General features: G+C 40.9%; 1 protein-coding gene across 9 annotated transcripts in view; it reads left to right on the top strand.

The window, feature by feature from the left end:
- The first annotated feature begins 1,302 nt into the window (after positions 1 to 1,302).
- LOC309395643 (ADP-ribosyl cyclase/cyclic ADP-ribose hydrolase 1-like) overlaps positions 1,303 to 21,106 on the top strand; it is a 42,618-nt gene continuing 22,814 nt past the window's right edge. For all 9 annotated transcript variants that reach the window (XR_014175951.1, XR_014175952.1, XR_014175953.1 and 6 more), the window contains exons 1-4: positions 1,303 to 1,601; positions 17,362 to 17,491; positions 19,132 to 19,267; positions 19,570 to 19,652. Coding sequence is in view for 3 of the 9 variants with exons in the window: in XM_081960067.1 (XP_081816193.1) it covers positions 1,360 to 1,601; positions 17,362 to 17,491; positions 19,132 to 19,267; positions 19,570 to 19,652 (591 nt within the window). In the remaining 6 variants the exon portion in view is untranslated. The remainder of the gene's footprint in view (positions 1,602 to 17,361; positions 17,492 to 19,131; positions 19,268 to 19,569; positions 19,653 to 21,106) is intronic.

The following is a 21,106-nucleotide window of genomic DNA, read 5'->3' as shown; positions in this document are numbered from 1 at the left end:
CCGGGTCAGCTCAATGAGGGAGGAAGGGACAGCGATCCTCAAGATCAATGGGACCCCTGAACCTCAGTGAGTCTGGGGAGTGGAAGTACCAGACTGTGACTCCTAGAGGGATCGGCAGAGAGGCTCGACCATCTAAGCCTTGGCAACATGGGGTGGCATCAAAAACCTAGGCAGGCAATGGTGCTATTTGGCCAGCTGACTTTTATGTTTCCCACCCAGAGGAACTGATCTTCCCAGGGAGCAACCCCCCATGCTGCTCCCATTGGTGCAATCCAGCATGTGTCAGTCTCCCCAGGTGGGTCTGGTCTACCTCCCTAACAGCCTGGCCTGTCAGCCCTCCACCATCTCCATTAGCTTAGTCAAGCCCCCAGGCTACACTATTTTTCATAAATCCTGTAAGAGCCAAATGGAACTTACCAAAATATCCGAACAACTTGGATCTGTAAAGATCGGAAGAGTTTTGGGAACAAGATGGGCTGCCTGTAGTTTAAGGTTAACTCTAGCTGTGTGGCATGCTTATCCAGTGCTACATCAGTATCTTCATGCAAATGAAAAATATTCAGGTATGCCTGTACATCTTGAAAATATATATTTTATAACTGATTTGGCATTGATGATACAAAGGATAAATGAAAAATGGGTACTGCAAAGGGTGTACCAAACCAGCAGTAATTCAAAGTAATAAATATGGACAACAGGGTTATATATTCCTATGTTTTGGCTGTGTTTGCACAAAAGCTGCTTTGAGCACTACCATTTTTTGCCCCATCACATATATCTTTTGAACCAGCCTTAGTCATATGAACCCCAAACAGCCATTTCTCTGGGCTTATGTAAATCAAGCTTCTTAAGGGGCCTTTTTGGCTTAGCAGAAAAACATTTGAGAACATTCTTAGAGAAAGATGAAAATACAAATATTTGTAAAAGCAATAGTTTTAGTCCTAGAAAGCATTCTTCTTCCCCTGCATTAACTGCCCTTTACTTTTCCCCATGCTATGACTCTTCTGCATTTTAAAATGCAATGTTTTGATCATGAACATTAGTATTCTTCCCTCAGAAGAAACAAACTACAAGACACAAGGCAGAATTAAAACCAGAGTGGCAAGTCTCCGCTGGTGACCATTCAATGAGACAGAATCTGAGTCAAGCTGGTGCTGTCCAACTTCCCTTGAGCCAATAGAAGTGCATCTCAGGCTTCTCTGCAAGTGTGTCTTTACAAGCGTGAGCCACTGAGCCAGCAGAGAAAAAGAGGAGGAGGAGGAGGGGCAGGGGCAGGAACCACATGAAAGCTATATTGCTGCCAGAAGTGAAGGAGGCAGAAAGTGCAGCTGTTGCTGCTTTTCAGGATCTTTTACTAAGATGCCCTTTCAAAACAGTTCTTCCTGGACAAGGAAACAGAAAATGATTTTGACAGGGGCGATAGTGGTGCTTTTGGGCACTATAACTGTTTTTGTGGTTGTTGGATTGCTCAGGCTTGGAAGGAAGAAGACTCCCGCTGCAGAAGAACAGCAGTGGAAAGGCAAAGGGACTACTAAACACCTGGTGGAAATTGTCCTGGGAAGATGTTACAACTTCATCAATACAATAAATTCTGAACTCAGGTGAGTGGCAGGGTGTTCTTGCAAAGACTGGAAGAAGGATTGATCCAAAGGGTATGCAAAAAGGAAATAAGTAGGAAAAGGAAATGTCTGGGGCTTCTTTTCCTGAAAAATAAATACCTTGTAGCAGTTGAAAACAATTTTATTCTGAAATGTATCATACTTGCAAGAATATAACAGTATATAGCAATTAGGTTTGCTATTTTCTTCCGAGGAGTGCTCTATTTTATTAAAGAAACATATTTAATAAAATAATATAAACATCTATGTTCTGCCTTCAAATGCATCTGCATACTTCAGGGCTGATCATATCAGAATTTCAATTATCCCAGCAAACTATTTCAATTAATGGGAAATCCATATACGGAGACATTTTCACATTTCTTTCACAGCAAGTAGTATAGGCATGTCTGTTGTCTCTAATATATACCTGACAATTGATTGCCTTCTCTGAAAATCCCATTTAAAAAAAAAAATCCAGCCACTTGTGTGAAATGGTGTAGGATGTCCTGCTTGAGCAAGGGGTTGGACTAGAAGACCTCCAAGATCCTTTCCAACTCTGTTATTCTGTTTAAAATTACCTATCACTAGAGCAAAATCAGAAAGAGAAAGGAGGGTTTAGTAGTACAAGTGAGGAATACCTCTGTCATATTCCCACTTACCCTTCCTTTCTCTTGAACCACAAAGCAAAGTATTGCAACCTTTCTCCAGCAGCTTGACCCTTTGATTGTTTCTTTCACAATCCTCTGAATGTGGCATGTTCCAAAAAGCAGAACTTTTCTCTGTTAAGGGTGATTCATGGTTCTGATATTACAAACCAAGGACTTGTTAAAAGCATGCAATGGCATTTCAGACTGGAAATGAGACATTCCAGTGACTTCTTGGGGAGTGGAAAGTATAACATATAAGATGGCTAATGAAGGGGTGTAATACAAGAGAGAGAGATGAGGACAGATGGATTTGAGAGGTGTTATTTAAAATAAGATTGCATTAATTGTTCAAATCAATTGAGCCCAAAATTTATGTTGCTAAGTGAGATAGTTAAGTGATTTTTGCTCCAATTTACAACCTTTCTTGCCACAGTCATTGCAGTTGCCAGGTTAGTCACCCAGTTGTTAGGTGAATTCGACTTCCCCACTAATTTTAGTTTTCAGATAGTTGTCGTAATTATGAATCAGTTGCCAAGCATTCAAATTTTGATCGTGACCATGAGGATGGTCTCAAATCACTTTTTTCAGTATTGTTGTAAGTTTAAATGGTCACTAAATGTACTCTTATAAGTCAAGGACTACCTGTAGATTATCTCTGTATTTCAGGTATGAATTTGGAGAGAGAAAAATTCTGGCTCTTCATGATTTTACTGTGTCTTGAATCATGGATTTGCATTTCAGGGGTCTCTCTATAAATTTACTCAGAAGTAATCTAATTATATTCAGTTGGATTTCCTGCTCACTAATGTAAACAGAATTGTAATTCTATTAGGAATATAAACTCACGATAAACCTTGTGTGCCTCATTGTTAAGTAAATATCACAAGATTATAAAAAAAAGTCCTGTTAATTTACATTCTCAAGGAAATCAGGATTTTAAATCAGGAAACAGAGAAATGTGATTAAATTAGGAAATGCATGGCTGATTGAATTAGACACTGTATTTTTTAAACTGGTTTGTAATTATTTATGCAATAGAGGTGGTAATCTGCAAAACTCAATAGTAAAGGAATGTATTGTTATCTTTGTGTAAGCAAGATGCTTCCGGAATTTTATCAAGGGATTGCAATTTTAGTGAATTAGTGTGAGCTTGAAAGGGAGATGTTATCGCTTTAAAAGGAGACAATTCTTCAAAATAAATGTAACTCTTAAGACAGTGGCACTATTTTTTTTCCAGGCTCATTTGGAAATCAGAAAAAAGTTCCAAACCTTACTTAAATTCTTGAATAGAGAGCATTGAGAGCAACTTCTAAATGCATACCATTTTAAGATTGCCTTTAATTTTTCTTGGTATTGCTGAATACTTTAGAGAATCATACTCTTAGAGGATTTGAGGAGATACTGTATATTAATATTAATCTACATCCTTTCCTTTCTGGGTTGCTAATGGTTTTAAATGATAACTGATCTTTTCTATAAAGACAAACACATCAAAGTTTGATCACTTTAAACAGAGAGATACTAGATTCATGTTCACTCTCATTCCAAAGCATTTCTTCCATATTTTTGTGGAGTGTAGTCATCCTGTATTTATGGATTAATTTTTGTTTAATATCTAGTTTATAGAAATCATCATTTTCTGTGTCAGGCAGGCAGGCTAGACTGGGAACTATATACTATTCATCCCCCATTTCTCCATCTCTTAGGCATCATTTCTGCTTCTGTAATATTTAAATTTTGTAAGTCATTAACTGGTAGAGTGGTTGTGATAGTCTCACTTCAGACTTTCAAAAATTATTGGTTGATTACTTCAATTGTTATTATTTTTGTTAATGTTAATGCCATGTGTCTATTTTTATTATGTTTGTAAATAGGTGATTTAATGCCATATACATATAATAAAATTGTAAGATAGGTGGCAAATGCTACATAAATCTGGTTATAAAATACAGATACTTTTCAAAATATGACTCTTGTGGAATCTGTCCATTACAGTGGCATGTCCCAATAGTCATTATGTGAAGTATCTCACCTCCTCACATCTCTGTTCTCTCTAATGAAGCATTAAACACCCAGGTTATTAAGTGAAGCAAGGGATACTACATTTAGGTCACCGCTATGTGGCCCAGTAACCCGAATGTTTTGCTGCCTTAACAGGATCTACACAATGATTCTGAGTGCTTCAGAAAGCATCTGCAGCACTGTGCAGATCTTTTTTAGGCAACAAAATGAAGTAGTTTGTCAGGCAGCCACCATTTTGTCCCCACCAACAAGTGGGTGGCAGCAGGGGTGGGTTCCTGCCAGTTCTTACCTCTTCTATAGAAGAGGTTCCACAAATCTACAGTGCCTTTTAGAACCGGTTCCAGCTCCCTCCCCCCCGCCCGTCCGCACATCATCAAGATGAAGAGCGAGAGGAGGAATTCTGGGAGTTGAAGTCCACAACTCTTAAAGCTGTCAAGTTTGAACACCCCTGGGGGTTTTTTCCCTAAAGGGTTAGGGGTGCAAGGGTCTTGTAACTTGACAGCTTTAAGACTTGTGTGCTTTAAATGCCAGAGTTTCTGAGCCAACATTTTGGTTGCTAAGCAAGAGCGTTGTTAAGTGAGTCTCACCACATTTTACAAGTTGGCCACGCCCATTGTCACATGGCTGGCAAGCCACTCCCACAAAGCAGGCCACACCTACAGAAGAGGTTCTAAAAAAATTTGAAACCCACCACTGGGTGACAGCCACATTCAAATCATCTCTGTGCAGCCCAAGAACATGTGGCCTGCCCTCCTTTCCCAACATAAGGTCCAGAGAACTTCAAAAGAAAAGTGCAATGGGTGATGGGCATATGAGGAACAGGCGCAACTGTTGAGTGGTCTCATATTGGGTTGGGGGGGAAAGGTGGAGGTGCTGCAGCAGCTTTGTTGTAAGGACAAATGATCTCAGGGGTGCTACAGCCACTGTAACTTTGAAACAGGTCATAGGTAATTTTGGGGTGTTTAATTTTGAAAGTTTGTTAAGTAATCTGTTGTACAGTAGAACCTCTGGTCATGAATGCTTCTGATCATGACCAAATTGGGTCCTGACCAAAAAATTCACATTTTTTTTTCATGGCCAATTTATCCTTCCGTGCCATTTTTTTTTTGTAAGTGCCAAATTTCTAAAATTAGGTTCGTGTCACGACCAAATCGGGTTGCGACCAAAGTTATGGAATGAATTATGGTCATGACCAGAGGTTCTACTATATCTCAAGGACTAACTGTAAGCCAACGTGCTACCTTTGTCTTTCATTCCTTCAGGAAACAATACAGTTAGTTCTTGCTTAACAGTGGCAATTAGTACCAAACTTTCTGTTGCCAAGAGATACTGTAAAATGCAGTGTTGTGTGACCACACAGCTCAGAAATGGCAATTCCCGCAATCCTGATTGTCACCGTTAAACAAGGATTGCAGAGATTGTTAAGTGAGGATTTCTTAAACAAAGACCACCTGCATGTCAAAATAAAGGAAAGAGATCAGAAAGAGATCACTACAACACTTTAAACTGACTTTTAAGGTGAATGTTGAACAATATAAACTTCATCTTCAAATCACTTTGACCTACATTATACCATGTCTTAGATGTTAGGAGAAAGAGCTAATTAATCACATATGCTTAACCCATTCCTGCTATGAGTAATAAATTGTGTGCGATCTTTTTGAAATTAGAGCAGGTAAAAAGTTACTTGGAATGTATGTTCTGATTCCGAGAGACTGAAATTTCTCCTTGTTTGTGAAAATAGGTTTAAGCCAGGATTATATTCAAATTTCTGTGTTTCATGCTTCAAACTGGAGGGAAATTATTTTACTGATTTTGGCAGTTCTGTTGCCCACTCACCCCAAAAATTAGATGTGTCAGTCCTCTGACCTGTAATGTGATAGTTTTAATTTGGGCAATGTAGCTCTATCATTAAACAAGGTGTATACATGTAATCACCTTCATTTGTAACCTTCCCAGCTGGCATCTGACAAGTAAAGTCAATGGGAGAAACCAGATTAGTTTAATGACTACATGATTCACTTAAACTGTTGTGATTTTTTAAATTTTTAATTGTATTCATTTTATCAAGCATGTATTAGATAACATATATAAGTGTAAACATGATTTTGGATATGTGAAATGGATATGAATTAAAAAGAAGCATTGGGACAGGGATGGTAGGCATGGTGTGCTTAAGCAAGCCCCTTATTTGCTAACAACTGTGGCAGAAAGATCATAAAGTGGGGGCAAAACTCATTTAACTGCCTTGCTTTGTAACGGAAATTTTGGGTTCAGTTGTGGTCATACGTTGAGGACTATCTGAATTCTCATGAGAAAAAAATGGCAGCATTTTTACATTTTGATCTTATTCAGTTAAAACCATTTATCAGAACAAAAACTAGCACTGATATATTAATATACTTATAATATTGCACTAAGCAGGTTTATTCTCAAATGGAAAAGAATTTTTTTTGATGAAATAGGCATGTCAAGGGGCAACTGCATAGAGGGGGCAAAGGGCCAAAATGGTAGCCCCCAAGTCCCACCTTTTTTATGGGTTATGTACAGAGGTGGGTTGCTCCCTGTTCAGCGTGGTTCGGCCAAACTGGTAGTGGTATTTTTCCCTGGGTCACAGAACCGGCAGCGCCCCAGGCTTGCCACGCCCCCAAACCGTGCCACACACCACCGCTGATGTTGCTGGCATGTTGTTTTGTAGTGACTGTGCATGCGCAGTTCACTGTAAATTGTTCTGCGCAAAATGCGCACGGAGCGAACCGGTAGTAAAACCAGCAACAACCCACCCTTGGTTATGTAAGGAGAAGTGGGACTTTGATCACATAATTCTTGCTGCCATCTTGAAGTTTTTTGCCCCCATCCCTGGTTTTTAACAATTACATTATGAATTGATCATTAAAGCAATTAGCCTTTTGTTCCTAGTGAGTAAATAGGTAACTAATTCCAAATTGGAGGAGAATCAAAGAGGAACAACAGATAGATTGGAGTGAGATGAGATGGGGGTAGAGTAAAATAGAGTAGAGTAGTATTGTTATTATTGTTATTTATTGGATTTGTCAACCGCTCCCTCTCCCCTAGGGGACTCGGGGCGGTGTACAGACAAAATAAAAACATTATAAAAAACATTATATACAACAATTACAAAACCCCATAAAAAACAAATTAAACACAAGTCTGTACAATAGTGGAAAGATTAATTAATGATTAAAACCAAATTAAAATACCCCAAAATTTAAAATAACCGGTCAGGAAAGTCAATGGATTAAATCATAATTGCGATTGGGTCAGGCCAGCTAATTGGAACAGGTGGGTCTTGAGTTCCTTACGGAAGGAGCGGAGATCAGTAATGATTCTAATGTCAGGGGGGAGGTCGTTCCAGAGGGTCGGGCCCATCACAGAGAAGGCCCTACTCCTGGGCGTCGCCCGCTGGCATTGCTTGGCGGACAGCACCCGGAGGAATCCCTCTCTGTGAGAGCGAATTGGTCGCAGGGATGTATGGGGTAGGATGCGATCCCGCAAATAACTAGGTCCTGAGCCATGGAGCGCTTTAAAGGTGAGAATCAACACCTTGAAACGCCCCCGAAAAGCCACAGGTAGCCAGTGCAGCTCACGCAGGAGAGGTGTTACATGGGAGTACCTGGTACTCCCCATAATTGCCCGCGCGGCCGCATTCTGGACCAGCTGTAGCCTTCGAGTGCATCTCAAGGGGAGCCCCATGTAGAGAGCATTGCAGTAATATGGATGAGTGATTATTAATCTGGAGACAGATCCAATCTCTCACTGAATGTGATTCCCACTACCTTAAGGAAGTCTTAAAAAGAGTGCTAATATTATTTGGTTCAAATTCACTGGTTTATTGAAAACCCATATTTACAAAACTGAATAGAAAAGCTGTCTAGGCACATAAAATAATTTATTTTTCTGCATTTCACTGAAACCTCTACAGTCTTCTTGTCATCTTGGAATAAGGGATGAATGCATTAGTTAAGCCTGTTCACTGGTGATGGTAGATATAAAGATCTAGGTAAAAATTAGAGAGGGCTGTAAAGCAATGTAAAGCGGTATATACAGTAAATCTAAGTCTTGAGTGCTAAATGCTAAAACAAACTATTCTTGGCTCATCCTTAAGATTAATACATTTTTGGTACATGCCATAAATGCAAAAAACAATGTGTTATTTGACCTCTCTGGATGGGATATGATGAATTCAAGTGATCATCCCATTATTATCTTGTAGATTTGGAAGGTAATCAACTTCACTCACATTTAATCTGGAAGTCAAGGTCATTTTTTGTCATTAGTACTATGAATTTATCATTTTCTCACCATTAGCATTGTAATATAAAAAACATTGACTGATTTGAACCTAATTTAGGTGAAGAGAACATAAAATCACCATGATTTCTGAAACTTTTTTGTCACAAAACATAATCTTGCTGAACTTCAGCATCATTAGGATATCTAGTAGTGGTAATTTCTTCATGTACCAGTATTACAGGAGGAATATCTCATGATCCATCCACCAATCTCCATTCTCCTTTCATTATTTTTCCTGGATTTTTCAGGTCCAGAAGGTCAATACCACACATTCTGGAATAGTTCAAAAGTGGTGTTTGTGTAGAGAAAAAGGCTCCTTTGTTCTATTTCCTGACTTGCTTCAGATGTTAAAGACTCTGAATCATACATTCTTAGCCAAGTTTCTCTTGTGTTCTGACCTTCTCTCTGTCGTATTTTTTTCTGTGTGACACTCAGCATTTCAAATATGTCTAGACTCTTCAAAAGATTTTGTTGCACTGAAAAAATACCATTGAATCACTTGCTTTTTAAGTTACAGAAATGCGTTCCTCATTGTTCCAATTGGTTGTTCCAATTGTTAAATTCAGCATAAGATGTATGCTAACATACTTTAGCATACCACATCCATGTTGAACTACCTTCGCTTCTGAAAGCTAGTTTCTGTAGTCAAACAAGACCAAGTAGTAAGCCTTCTAGATTCTGGATTTTACCATATTTATGTTTTGAAGATCCTCTACAATCTCTCCCTTTTGGGCTATCTGTGTTTGGAAGACAGACTGATATAACTCCCTGCTCTGCACTGCTTTTAGACTGGCCAACCATTGAAAAATTCTCTGTCTATGAAACAGACTAGCCATAGAAATACTGTACTCTAACCCAGTGGTGAGATACAAGTAATTTAACAGCCGGTTCTCGGCCCTAATGATCATTTTAAGCAATGGTGGGATTCAGCCAGTTCACACCGCTTTGGGAGAACCAGTTGTTAACTTTCTGAGCAGTTTGGTGAACTGGTTGTTGGAAGAAATCATTAGGGCAGAGAACCGGTTGTTAAATTATTTGAATCCCACCACTGATTTTAAATACATATAAAAAATGATATACCAAAAGGGTTAGAGCAGGGGTGTCAAACTCGCACTGTCAGGCCTGGAAGCCATCTTTTTGCATTAGTCCTTCAGGCCTGCCAAATTCAATGCTGGGGAAAATAGAAGGGGGGATTATAGGGAGTATGGGAGATATATAGTCATAATAACATTCCTTTCTTTGAGAGTCAAGGACATTTGCTCTGCACCTGGAGGGGTATGACTGGGAGGCATCTCCAGTTGGGACGGTGCCTGATTGGGCCATGTGACGGACATGTGGGTGCTGAGCAAGGTCTTGAACTTTCATTTGGATGGGGAAAACTTTTAAGCTTTCCCAGATGTGCCAATATGACCTCTAATAAAATGGAACTTTGAGGAACTTCAAGCCTCGGAGTCTTCTTTCATTGGGGGTGTTACTTGAAACCCTGACATGCAACCTGAAGACCGGATCTGTCATGCACTGGCCATGCCCACCCCCGGTTTAGCGAAGGGGGAAAAAGTCACGATACATCATGTGACAATGACGTGATGATGCAAGTTTGACACCCCTGGGTTAAGGTTAGCGCCTGAATATTTTTTGACCACTGTAGAACTTTGAAGCAGATTCCTGTACGTGGTTCAGATGGCTTCCTTTTTTGCTGTGTTCCAGTACGAAGTTCTTTTGTTTTGCTTTTCAAAATTTGTCACTGCTTTGTGAGTTTCTTCTATTTTCCTGGCTGGTTATTTGGGCTAAATTCGATATGATGATACTCTGCACACTTTTTTTGGGGGGGGGGGATTTTAGCTGAAGTAGTAGAGTTCCCAGATTAAATTCATTAACTTGGAATCTGCAATGAAATCAAAATATGTCTACAAGGGCTGCTAACTAGGCCAGAAGTGCATTTTGCCAATGCTGGAACAGCTGCATTGATTTCACCTGACTAATTTCTCCATCATAGAGATAGACAACCTGCTTTATTCCAGGTGATTTGGATTACAATTCTCAGAATGCATGACATTGCTCACATTGGCTGGGGTTAATGGGATTTGTAGTACAAAATATAAGGGAATGCAATATGCTTTATATGCACTACACAAATCATACTACCTTTCTTGCATTGCTTGAGTGGACAAATAATTTAGAGCCATCAGTATGATTACAAAACTAGTTCCTGAAAAGGAATTAGTAACCCATAGGATTGTACAGAAAACATCCCTGATTGGCAGAAGCTAATCAACCCATATGAGAGGAATTACAATCAGAGATGAAATGAAGACAATCAGAAATATAAAAAACTGAGTTCTAGATGAAAGATAGGATTCAGAATTCACATGTTGCTTTTAAGGACCCGGTCTTATTAGTTCTTTTATCTTCAGAGGAATTTTAAAATGCTTGACTGACAGGTCTATAATTCCCAGTTATTTAAGTAAAGGTCAACTCTTTCACCTCTCTCTTGGCTTTGGACTCTACTTTTCTGATAGAATGTAGTCTGGAGTTGCAGGAAGCAGGAGATCTTTCCCAGAGAGCAACAAGACAGTGGAGCTTGGAATGTCCGGTGGGCAAGAAGAGAGCAAGGTTGGACTCTCCTTAGCAATTCACATAATCTATTTATAGTTATTGCAGGTAATTGCTTTAGTCTGATAAGATATTTGTTTGTAAGTGAATAACAATAAAGGGACTACTCAGGAGTAACTCTACATTCTTAGTTCTTCGGGCCTGACATTTTTTCATCCATTGTTCAGTCAGACAATCTTCATTAGGGAAAAGCATACTAATTTTATAATAATTGCAGTGCCAAACAATTACACACTTTTCAGTCCAGTTCTGGGAAAATTAAAAGAAAGGTACATTGGATTATTCTACTCAAAACCTGGAAATGCAATCTTGATGCAATCTTGAAAGGTAGCTGTGGAACTGCAGTCTTTCACATGGGATTGTTTAAATGAAAAGTTCCCTTATTAAATCACTGAAGCCAAAGCTCTCTCTATAAAATGGAATATACGGGGGAAAGAGATATAGAAAGCACATAAAATTGGTTTAGCACAGAGGCTAATAACACAAAATTCTAAATAATCAGTAAAACTGGTCTAGCAAAATCGAATTGCCTCATTGAATAAATACATTGATAGACTATAGTTTGTATAGACTATTGATAGACAAACCCTTCTTACTCTTCTTTCTTCAATGCTATCATCAGTTTTACAGAATATAAAAATAACTAAAAGCCAGCCTCTTCAGTAGAAACTGACTATTGCTTTGCCCAATCAAGAAAAATGCTCCTTCTGTGATAACCTAGTCTCACCATGGCCCAAGCTGAGAAGGTCGCCATGGAATCAGCTGGGCACAGGAACTAATGCCATCTGTGGCCCAGGTGTACTGTTCGCTCGCGCATGCAGGCCTTACTGTTTGAGTGCGACTATCACATCAATGTCCAGTCCACCAAAGTTTGCTGCGCCGAGGGAGGAATGAAACCCACTGAGCCCATCGCTGCTTGAGCGGGGAGAAGGAGGAAGAGAAGAAGAATGTTGAGGCTTTGCACCAACAGGCTGGCCAGGCAGGGAGTAGGTGAGGTGGGGCTGGCTGGCTGGGGAGAGGGGATCATGGCTCCCCAGCCATGTGGAGAGTCTAACTTCATGCAAAACTATCCAAGTGTGACTTAATTGTGTTTCTGAAACTGAGGCAACCATGTAAAAAGTTGGGACCCAAGTACATGTTTCCCTATTATCTGGATTGTGAATCTGGTGACAGTAGAGTTGGGAGAGCCAAAAATCTTAGGCGTATCCACCCAGTGTTTCACTGCAGTCTATTGAAACCCTTTTGCAGTTCACCACTAAGAAGTAAAACACTGGATGAATTTGCCTAAGTATTTTAGGAAGGAGTAGTTCTACCATGATGGGGTTAATGATTCTGGTGATGGGGAATGGGCCAATGAATTTTGGTCCATTTCTTAGATGGTCATAAGGATTATAGAAACTTTGTGGATAGATATACACGGTCCCCCACTTTAAATGATTTGAATTCACAGTGCTTCTTGTCAGCTTGAATTTTAAAAGCTGCTCTAGCTTCTTGTAGAACTAGTCTGACCAGTGGCCAAGTGGATTGTAGATTGTTTATCCATTCCTTAAAGGAGGGGATGTCAGGTTCCTTAGCTGGTAGCTATGGCATGGGGGTTGAATTCTTGTCCTGTGGCAATCTGAAATGGGGTGAAGCCAGTGCTGCGGTGTACAAGAGTTGTTGTAAGCTACTTCAGCAAAAGGTAACAGGTCAGTCCAGTTGTCCTGTTGGTAGTTAATAAAATATCTTAAATATTGTTCCAATACTCCATTGGTCCTTTCAACCCTGCCATTTGTCTGAGGATGATGTGAAGAGAACAGCCCCTGGGTGGAGCCTAACAGGTTTAAGAAAGCCCGCCAACATTTGGAGGTGAATTGGACACCCCTGTCTGAGATAATCAGTTGGGGAACTCCATAGAGGCGATAAATGTGGACTAAAAACATTTTTGCCAGTGCCTTGGCTGTTGGGATCTTCTGGCAGGATATGTAATGGACCTGTTTTGAAAAGAGGTCCATTACAACCCAAATAACTGTGTTTCCTGTTCTTTCAGGCAGCTCCACTATAAAATCCATAGAAATCTCTCTCCAGGGTGCTGAAGGTCCTGCTACCATTTGTAAAAGTCCTGGGGATTTTCCTTGTTGTCTTTTTGCAGCTGCGCAGGTGTGGCAGTTAGCAACGTAGCTCTCAATGTCTTTTTTAAGGGAGGGCTACCAGAATGGTCTTTCGAGGAGGTGTAGAATTTTCACAAATCCAAAATGTCCAGCTATCCTGGAGTTGTGGCCTCGCTTCATGAAATCCAATCTTTGGCTAGCAGGGATGTAAAGTTTGTTTTCTACTCAGGCTAAGTCATTGTTGAGCAAACAAATGTTTTTGTGTGCTTGGAACCAGTCATCCATAAGTAATCCCTCCTTAAATTTGAAGAGTGGTGCATTGTCAGCAAGTAATTATTTTTAGCTTGTGCTCAGGTAATTACTTCGGTGGCTAGCTGGGGTGTTTGGAGTATGGGTTTAACAATTTCAATCTTTCTGCTGTTGTATTGGGGTTTTCTGGACAGGGCATCAGCTAAGAAGTTTTTCCCTCCTGGGAGATATTTGAGGGTGAAATTAAACTGTTTAAAGTATTGTGCCCAATGTACTTGTTTGGGGGAGAGATTTCGTGGGGTCATCAGAGCTTCTAGGTTTTCATGATCACTCCAGACTTTGAAGGGGATTTTGTTCCTTCTAAGAATTGCCTCCATGTGAGGAGGGCCCATCGTACTGCATAAGATTGTTTCTCCCATATAGCCCATCTTTGCCCAGTTTCTTTTTGAGGTTTGTATGCACACAGTTGCAATTTTCCCTGTTCATTGTTTTGCAGTAGGACCGCTCCTACTGCCATATCACTGCTTGGATGACAAACGATTGTTCTGGATCTGGATTTTTAGGATTGGTTCAGGTGATAATAGTTGTTTAAATTTTTCAAATGCTGCTTGGCATTCCATGGCCCAATTAAGGGGTTGCCTTGGTTTTGGTGTCCCCCACCCCCCTTTTGTCTTTAGCAAATCTATAATAGGGAGAGCAATTCGTGCAAAGGCTGGAATGAATTGACGGTAAAAGTTAGCAAACCCCAGGAATCTTTGTAGTTGTTTACGGTTTGGGATGGCTCCCAATAGATGACAGCTTTTACTTTTTGTGGATCCATCTCTATCCCCTCGTGGGATTGTCTGTATCCCAGGTAGTCAATTCTTTCTTGGTGGAACTCACATTTAGAAAGTTTTGCATAGAGCTTAGCAGCCTGGAGTTTAGCAAGAACTGCTCGGACTAGTTTTATGTGTTCTGCTTTTATTTCGGTGTAGATGAGAATGTCATCAAGATAAACCAGATAAATGTTCATGGAGCACCTCATTAATTAGTTGCATAAATACGGCAGGGGTCCCTTGTAGTCTGAAAAGGAGTACTTTAAATAATCTTCCACTGATCCCCTTTCCTAATTCTGATGCAGTAATATACCTCTCATAAATCCAGCTTTGAAAAGATTTTTCCTTTAGAGAGGTGGGCCAGCATGTCCTTCGTGAGGGGGAATGGGTACATATTTTCTATGCTAATCATGTTGAAGTTGCAGTAGTCAACACATAGGTGTAAGGAGCCATCTTTCTTTTCACGGAACAATACAGGGGCCGCTATTTTCGGTTGGGTAGGTTCAATAAAACCTCTTTTTAGATTTTTGTCGATAAATGCTCTGAGTTCATCTAGTTCTCTGGGGGACATGCAGTACATCTTTGGTTTTGGAAGTTTAGCCCCCAGTAAGATCTCAATGACACAATCTGTGGTGTGATGAGATGGGAGTTCATCCGATCCCTCCTCACTAAATACCTCCATCAAATCCTGGTATTCTTTGGGGATGATAGTGGCCCCAGCATGGTTGGCTAGCCATGGCCATTTCCCTGTTCCCTTTCTTCACCTCCCTTTCCTCTGGGAGGTTTGTGAATGTCTCTGGAATTTTACGTTTCCACTCTTCCAGTTTACTTTAGGGTTCCATTTCCATAGCCACGTGAGCCTTAGGACTAGTGGCCATTCCATTCTTGGTGCTACTATGAATGTGAGGGTTTCACTATGGTCCCTCAGTTTTATTTGTAACGGTTCTCTGGCAAAAATGGCTAGTCCCCCCCTGCTACTATGCCATCTAGCTGGCAGAAAGAGATAGAGGTTTTCATTTTCCTTAGGTGAATTCCCAATCTCCCGGCCAGGGTTGGGCTAATTAGGCATCGGTTATGTCAATCTCTGCCTCTTCTGCCACCAGGTACTATTCATGCAGGTGGTTAGCCCTCCCCCCCCCCCAGCCAGGCAGGCAGTGTACAGGTTGTCTTTTTATTTCTTCCTTTTGGAAATCCGGGCTGGCTGAGGATCGATCACCAGCCACAGCGGAGGCTTCCCTTCAGGCGACCCTCCTCCTACCCCCTCCTCCTCTCACACCACCCTTGCCATCTGTGGTAGGGCCGGGAGGGTGCACATGCTTGGGGAGACTCTCCTTAAGTGAGCACCAAAGTGCAGCAAAGGTGCGCGGGGGCAGCCGGCCACTCATGTGAGGGTCTTAACAGGATGCAGTTTCTCTCCTTTGCTAAGGCTCCGGCCATCACCTTGCCATGTCTCCCCCCCCAGCAGCTCTTTGGCCAAGCGCAGAAGGCACGAACTCCAGCCTGAAGTGGCAGGAAGTGAAGGCTGCCTTATGCACCAAAGTGGCATGAAGGCAGGTACAGGGCCACTTGATTCCTGCGACCCTTCTCCTCTCCTTCTTCCTCCTCTTAAGAACCCCTGGCTGGCTGTGGTGGAGCCGGGAGTATGCGCACATGTGGGGAGACCCTCCTTAAGTGTCCCTGTACCACATTGGTGCATAAGTCAGCCTTCACTTCCTGCTGCTTCGGGCTGGAGCTCGCACCTTCTGCGCTCGGCCAAAGAGCTACCAGGGGTTGGGGGCAACACAGCAAGGCGATGGCCGGAGCCTTAGTGCAGGAGAAAAGCCACGTCCTTTTGCATCCTGTTAAGACCTTCCTTAAGTGAGCACCTGAAAATCCTGTGCGTGCCTTAGACATACACATACACACACACACACACACACACACACACACACAGAGTGATACACAGAAAGAAGGGGAGAGAGAGGGAGAGGGGGAGAGAGGGAGAAAGAGAGAGATGGGGAGAGAGAAAGAGAGATGAGAGGGAGGGAGAGGCAAAAAGAGATGGGAAAGAGGGAGGGAGAAAGAAAGTGATGAGCAGGAGAGGGTGAGAGAGTGGGAGAAAGAGAGTTGGGAAGAGGGAAAGAGAGAGAGAGGGAGAAAGAGGGGGAGAGGGAGGGAGAGAAAGAGATGAGAGGGAGGGAGAAAGAGATGTGTGAGGGAGAGAGATGATAGATAGAGAGAGAGAAAGAAAAAGAGATCAGAGGGAGGGAGGGAGGGAGAGGGCAATAGAGAAGGAGAAAGCACGTGAGAGATACCTGTTTCCCATAGAAAAGAAAACAGAGCCACAAAACCTGGGTAGATGTGGCTGGGGGGGAGTGTCATGTGACTCAGGAGTGAGTGACATTGAGTTGGCCATGCCCACCCAGGTTTTGTGGCTCCTATTGTTTTGTTTTCCATGGGAAACGGGTCCAAATGGCTCTTTGAGTGTTCAAAACCGCTGGTATAGGGTCTACTGTTTGAGCAAGGAGTTGGACTAGAAGACTTCTAAAGCAACTTCCAACTCTGTTATTCTATTACTTTGGTCTCAATATCCCACCAATATTAGTACTTCTAATAAAGGCCTATGAGATGAAAGAAAATGCCCAGGATAATGATACCAGGATGTTGGTATATTTTGACATTTTTAGAGGGAGGGAGATTTTGACACAGTCTTCATTTATCATGTAATTTTGATTGATTTGGTTCCTGCAAACGTGAAGTAGATATGTGATACCAAAGATGCAGCTGTTTAATAAGTTGCTGACAAATTCTATATTTGCATCCTGACATATTCCAAAAGTGAAGCATTTTTAAATAAAATCTGAGAGGTCAAATGATGATAGTGATGGTGAAGATGACATTGGGGATCAGAAGAACAGGTCCTTCAATTGCATCTCTTTGACACAGCCATTTTATACCATTGTGATTTAACAACAGTGAAGCTATTTTGCAGCCATTTTTTTTAACTTCAGGTTTGTCTCTCTCTCTGCAGAAATAAAGATTGTCTCAGAATATGGAAACTATTTGAACAGGCCTTTCTGTACAAGGACCCATGCAGTGTGACCACAGAAGATTACCAGCCTTTAATGGACCTAGCAAGATATTCCATACCATGCAACAAGGTGTGTTGTGCCAATAGATTTCCAGAGAAAGGATTACATCTGGGGTCCCCAGTTTGCTATGGCTTCAGAAAAATACATTACATTGTTTTGTTTTTCAGTGACTAATTAAAAGAAGGAACTGTCCATTATTCACAAGTGTCTGATAAATGTGAAAGTACTTTATCAGAGTGATTGTGATGTGCAGTCAAAGTTCAACGTGGTTTTTATATCCATATGAAACTTTGATCTTCCCATTGCAGTCATCATTTTGCCCATAGCCCATGGTCTCCTCTGTAAGTTGTTGAAATATGTTTCCTAGCATTAGATCATCAACTTCTATAGAAGACCAGTGATTTTCAACTCAGGCAGCGAAATATCCTGAATGTACTCCTAAGAAGTATTTCCGGGAATATTTGCTATTTTGGCACACATGAAAGCAAAACCAACTCTAACTATTTTCTGTGATTTTTGTATAACTAAAGAATAGATATTCCCGTCCCTCCTTGTCACAGGTCACATTGTCCAATCAGGTATCCCAGCATTTCCTTGGTACCTCCTTCTAGTCTTTGGCCAGCACTTGTTGAGATGACTTTGGTTCCCACAGGATGTTGAGATGTTCTTGTCTGGTCTGACATTCCAAACCTCTCCCTCCCCCCATACTGTATGGCAAGCTGAGAAACAAAAAAATGGCTGTGGCAGCATGAATCCATTTCAAAGTTGACAGTTGGACCCACCTAGAAAGTGAGAAGCACCTGGAAAACATTAAGCACACATACATTAATTGAGTTCAGTAATTCCCTAAGTCCCTAGGGAGGATCTTTTGATTTCTGAATATATTTCTTGTGAAACTTCTGTATTAATCTGTCTGCCTTCATATTCTGTACTTTTATCTGTCTAGTTTCTGACATTGGGTATCCCTTCCAATGGACTAAGTACTGAAGTTTCCCCTTGTACAACCTAGAATCCAGGACGCTTTTAACCTCATAGTGTTTCTCCCCTTCTACTACAATTGGACTTGGAACTATTGTTGCTAATGGCTTTATATCTGAGCCTACCACTGGCTAAAGCAGACTGAAATGGAACATTGGGTGCACTTTTCCCAGTAGGCGTGGCAACTTTAACTCTACTGTAATTGGGTTTATGATTTTCACTATGGGGTTCTATAAATTTTCAACCCAGCTTTTGGCAGAGCAATTTCAGTTTCAGATACTTGGTGGATAAATACACTTTCTCTCCTATGTGAAATGATTTCTGGGGTGACCAGCTCTTATCAACTTGCACTTTCTGAGACTCTGTTGCCTTAACCAGTGCTTGTTTCACATTTCCCCCAAGCATTTTGTGAAGAACCCACTCACTCATGAGTCCATTTTGAAGTTGACAGAAGACGTATAGGGGAAAATACCAGGAGCTATGGATCCAGCATATTTATTGATACATCTATTTATTTATCTTAGAAATGGATATGCTACTCTTTAAAGAACATTTTTCCTATGACAATTTTGGAAGAAAGATTCTAATTTTTTTCAAGATGAAAAGTAAATAGCAGAAACAAATTTTGGAAAAGCTCAATTAATACATAACATTTTTAAAAAGTGTGAGCATATAACAAATCATTTGGTTAATGCTGAAAAATGACAAATGTTTGTTCCTCTTATTTGCAGTCCTTATTTTGGAGCAAAACATATGACCTGGCACATCATTACACGAAAACAAATCCTGATTTCCTCACCTTAGAAGATACTTTGCTAGGCTACATAGCAGATGGAATTACCTGGTGTGGAAATCCCTCTGATTCAGGTAGAAAAAGCAGAATTCTTACCTCAATACTTGTTTGGAGGGATGGTGGGAGGAAGAAATTGTACAGTATTTCCAGTCCTTTAAAAATGACTGGAAAGAGAATTGACCCCATGAAACTAAAAGGGTTTTTTCACTGAAAATGAAAATACAGCTTTTATTTAAACAAAGCATTTCTTCCAATTTAAGGAAAAAAGAGAATCCTGATAGATCCCATGGGCCATTTATAAAAGGAGGGTAACATTAAATATTAATATATCTCATCCTTTCCACGTTATATTTATGTCCAAACATCTTTCTTTTAGGAGTCAATTATGAATCTTGTCCAAAATGGACTGAGTGTGAAAATAATCCCAGTTCAGTATATTGGAAATTGGCCTCTAAAATGGTATGTTTTTGCTGATCTCTTTTCAGCCCCAATGCTAAATGTGCATAATGTATCAGTGATATATACTTTCATGCAATGAACCCAAATCATTGGTCATTAAATCCGAGTAGTTTCATTTTCTCATTGGGAGAAATAAAAATTTCTTTCTGGACTCAAGATGCTGATACTGAAAGCTGTGCTGAACAGGCTTGTGTTCCACCACCTAGATTTGTGTGGGGGCTAATTAATGATTCTGCATTAATAAATAGGGTCTTGTATGCTTGCACCCCAACAGCAGCAATTCTATTTTCCAACTGTTCAGTTTTTAAGTTTTCTTCAGCACTCCGTAGCTGCAAACTAGCTAATTAATGTACAAAATACAGTTAGCACTCAACTTACATCCATTCAGTTAGGGACCGTTATAACAGCACCAAAAACAATAATAATAATAAGATACCATTGAAAGTATGAGGTCTAGCACCCCTGCAGGTGACGTGTTCAAAATTCAGGTGTTTGGCAACTGGCATGTATTTACAATAGTTGCAATATTCCAGGATCATGTGATTACAATTTAGACCTTTTCAGCCAGCCACTGCAAAGCAAAATCAGTGGGGGAAGCTGGGTTCATTTAACAACCTCACTTTATTTAACAACAGTGATTCCCATAACCATGGCAAAAAAAAAGGTTGTAAAATAGGGTGCAAGTCAGGTTGCTTAGTAGCTCACTTGGCTTAGTAATAGAAATTCTGGCCCTAATGGTGATTGCAAATCAAAGACTACCTGTATTGATGGGATGATGGGTATCTACCACAGCAGTGGAGGGTTTCAATTTTATTTTACTACCAGTTCTGTGGGCGTGGCTTATTTTGTGAGTGTGACTTGGCAGTCATGTGACCGGTGGGGGTGGCTTGGTGGCTTAGTGGTCATGTGACCGGTAGGAGTGACTTGGTGGCTTGGTGGTCATGTGACCGGGTGGCCATGGCCAATTTAGCCGTCCATTTTGCCAATTTAGCAGTCCATTAAACAATGCACCGCAGCCCACTTTTCTATTCTTTTTAATACTGCACGAAGCTTGTGCTCTAGGCTTTTTTCTTTTTTTTACTAAGGGGGAGAGGTTGGCAATGCTTGGGGATTTGTGGGAATTTCTCCTTGGTTACCAAAATAACCAAGATGATATAAGGGTCTCCTGCTGGAGCAGGGGGTTGGACTAGATGACTTCTGAGGTCCCTTCCAGCCCTGGATTGCTGTGCTGTTTCAAAGCATCCTCTGAAGCTGGGTCTAGTGCCAGGTTTGTGGTCCTTCCTTCCCCTCCTTTTTCTCTCTCTCCCTCCCTCCCTCTATCCATCCATATTGCATTCACTTTCCTTTCCCTTCTTTCTCCCTTCCTGTGCGACTTCCCTTCCTGTGAAGAACCCCAGAAGATCTGTGGTAGGAGGAAGAAAAGCCAGACGTTTTGAAACTGAGAACATGCCCAT

The sequence above is a fragment of the Natrix helvetica genome, assembly GCF_964273705.1.
Source record: "Natrix helvetica genome assembly, chromosome: 7".
NCBI lineage: Eukaryota > Metazoa > Chordata > Lepidosauria > Squamata > Natricidae > Natrix > Natrix helvetica.
The sequence above is the reverse complement of the archived record's forward strand: the minus strand, read 5'-3'. Positions and strand labels throughout refer to the sequence as shown.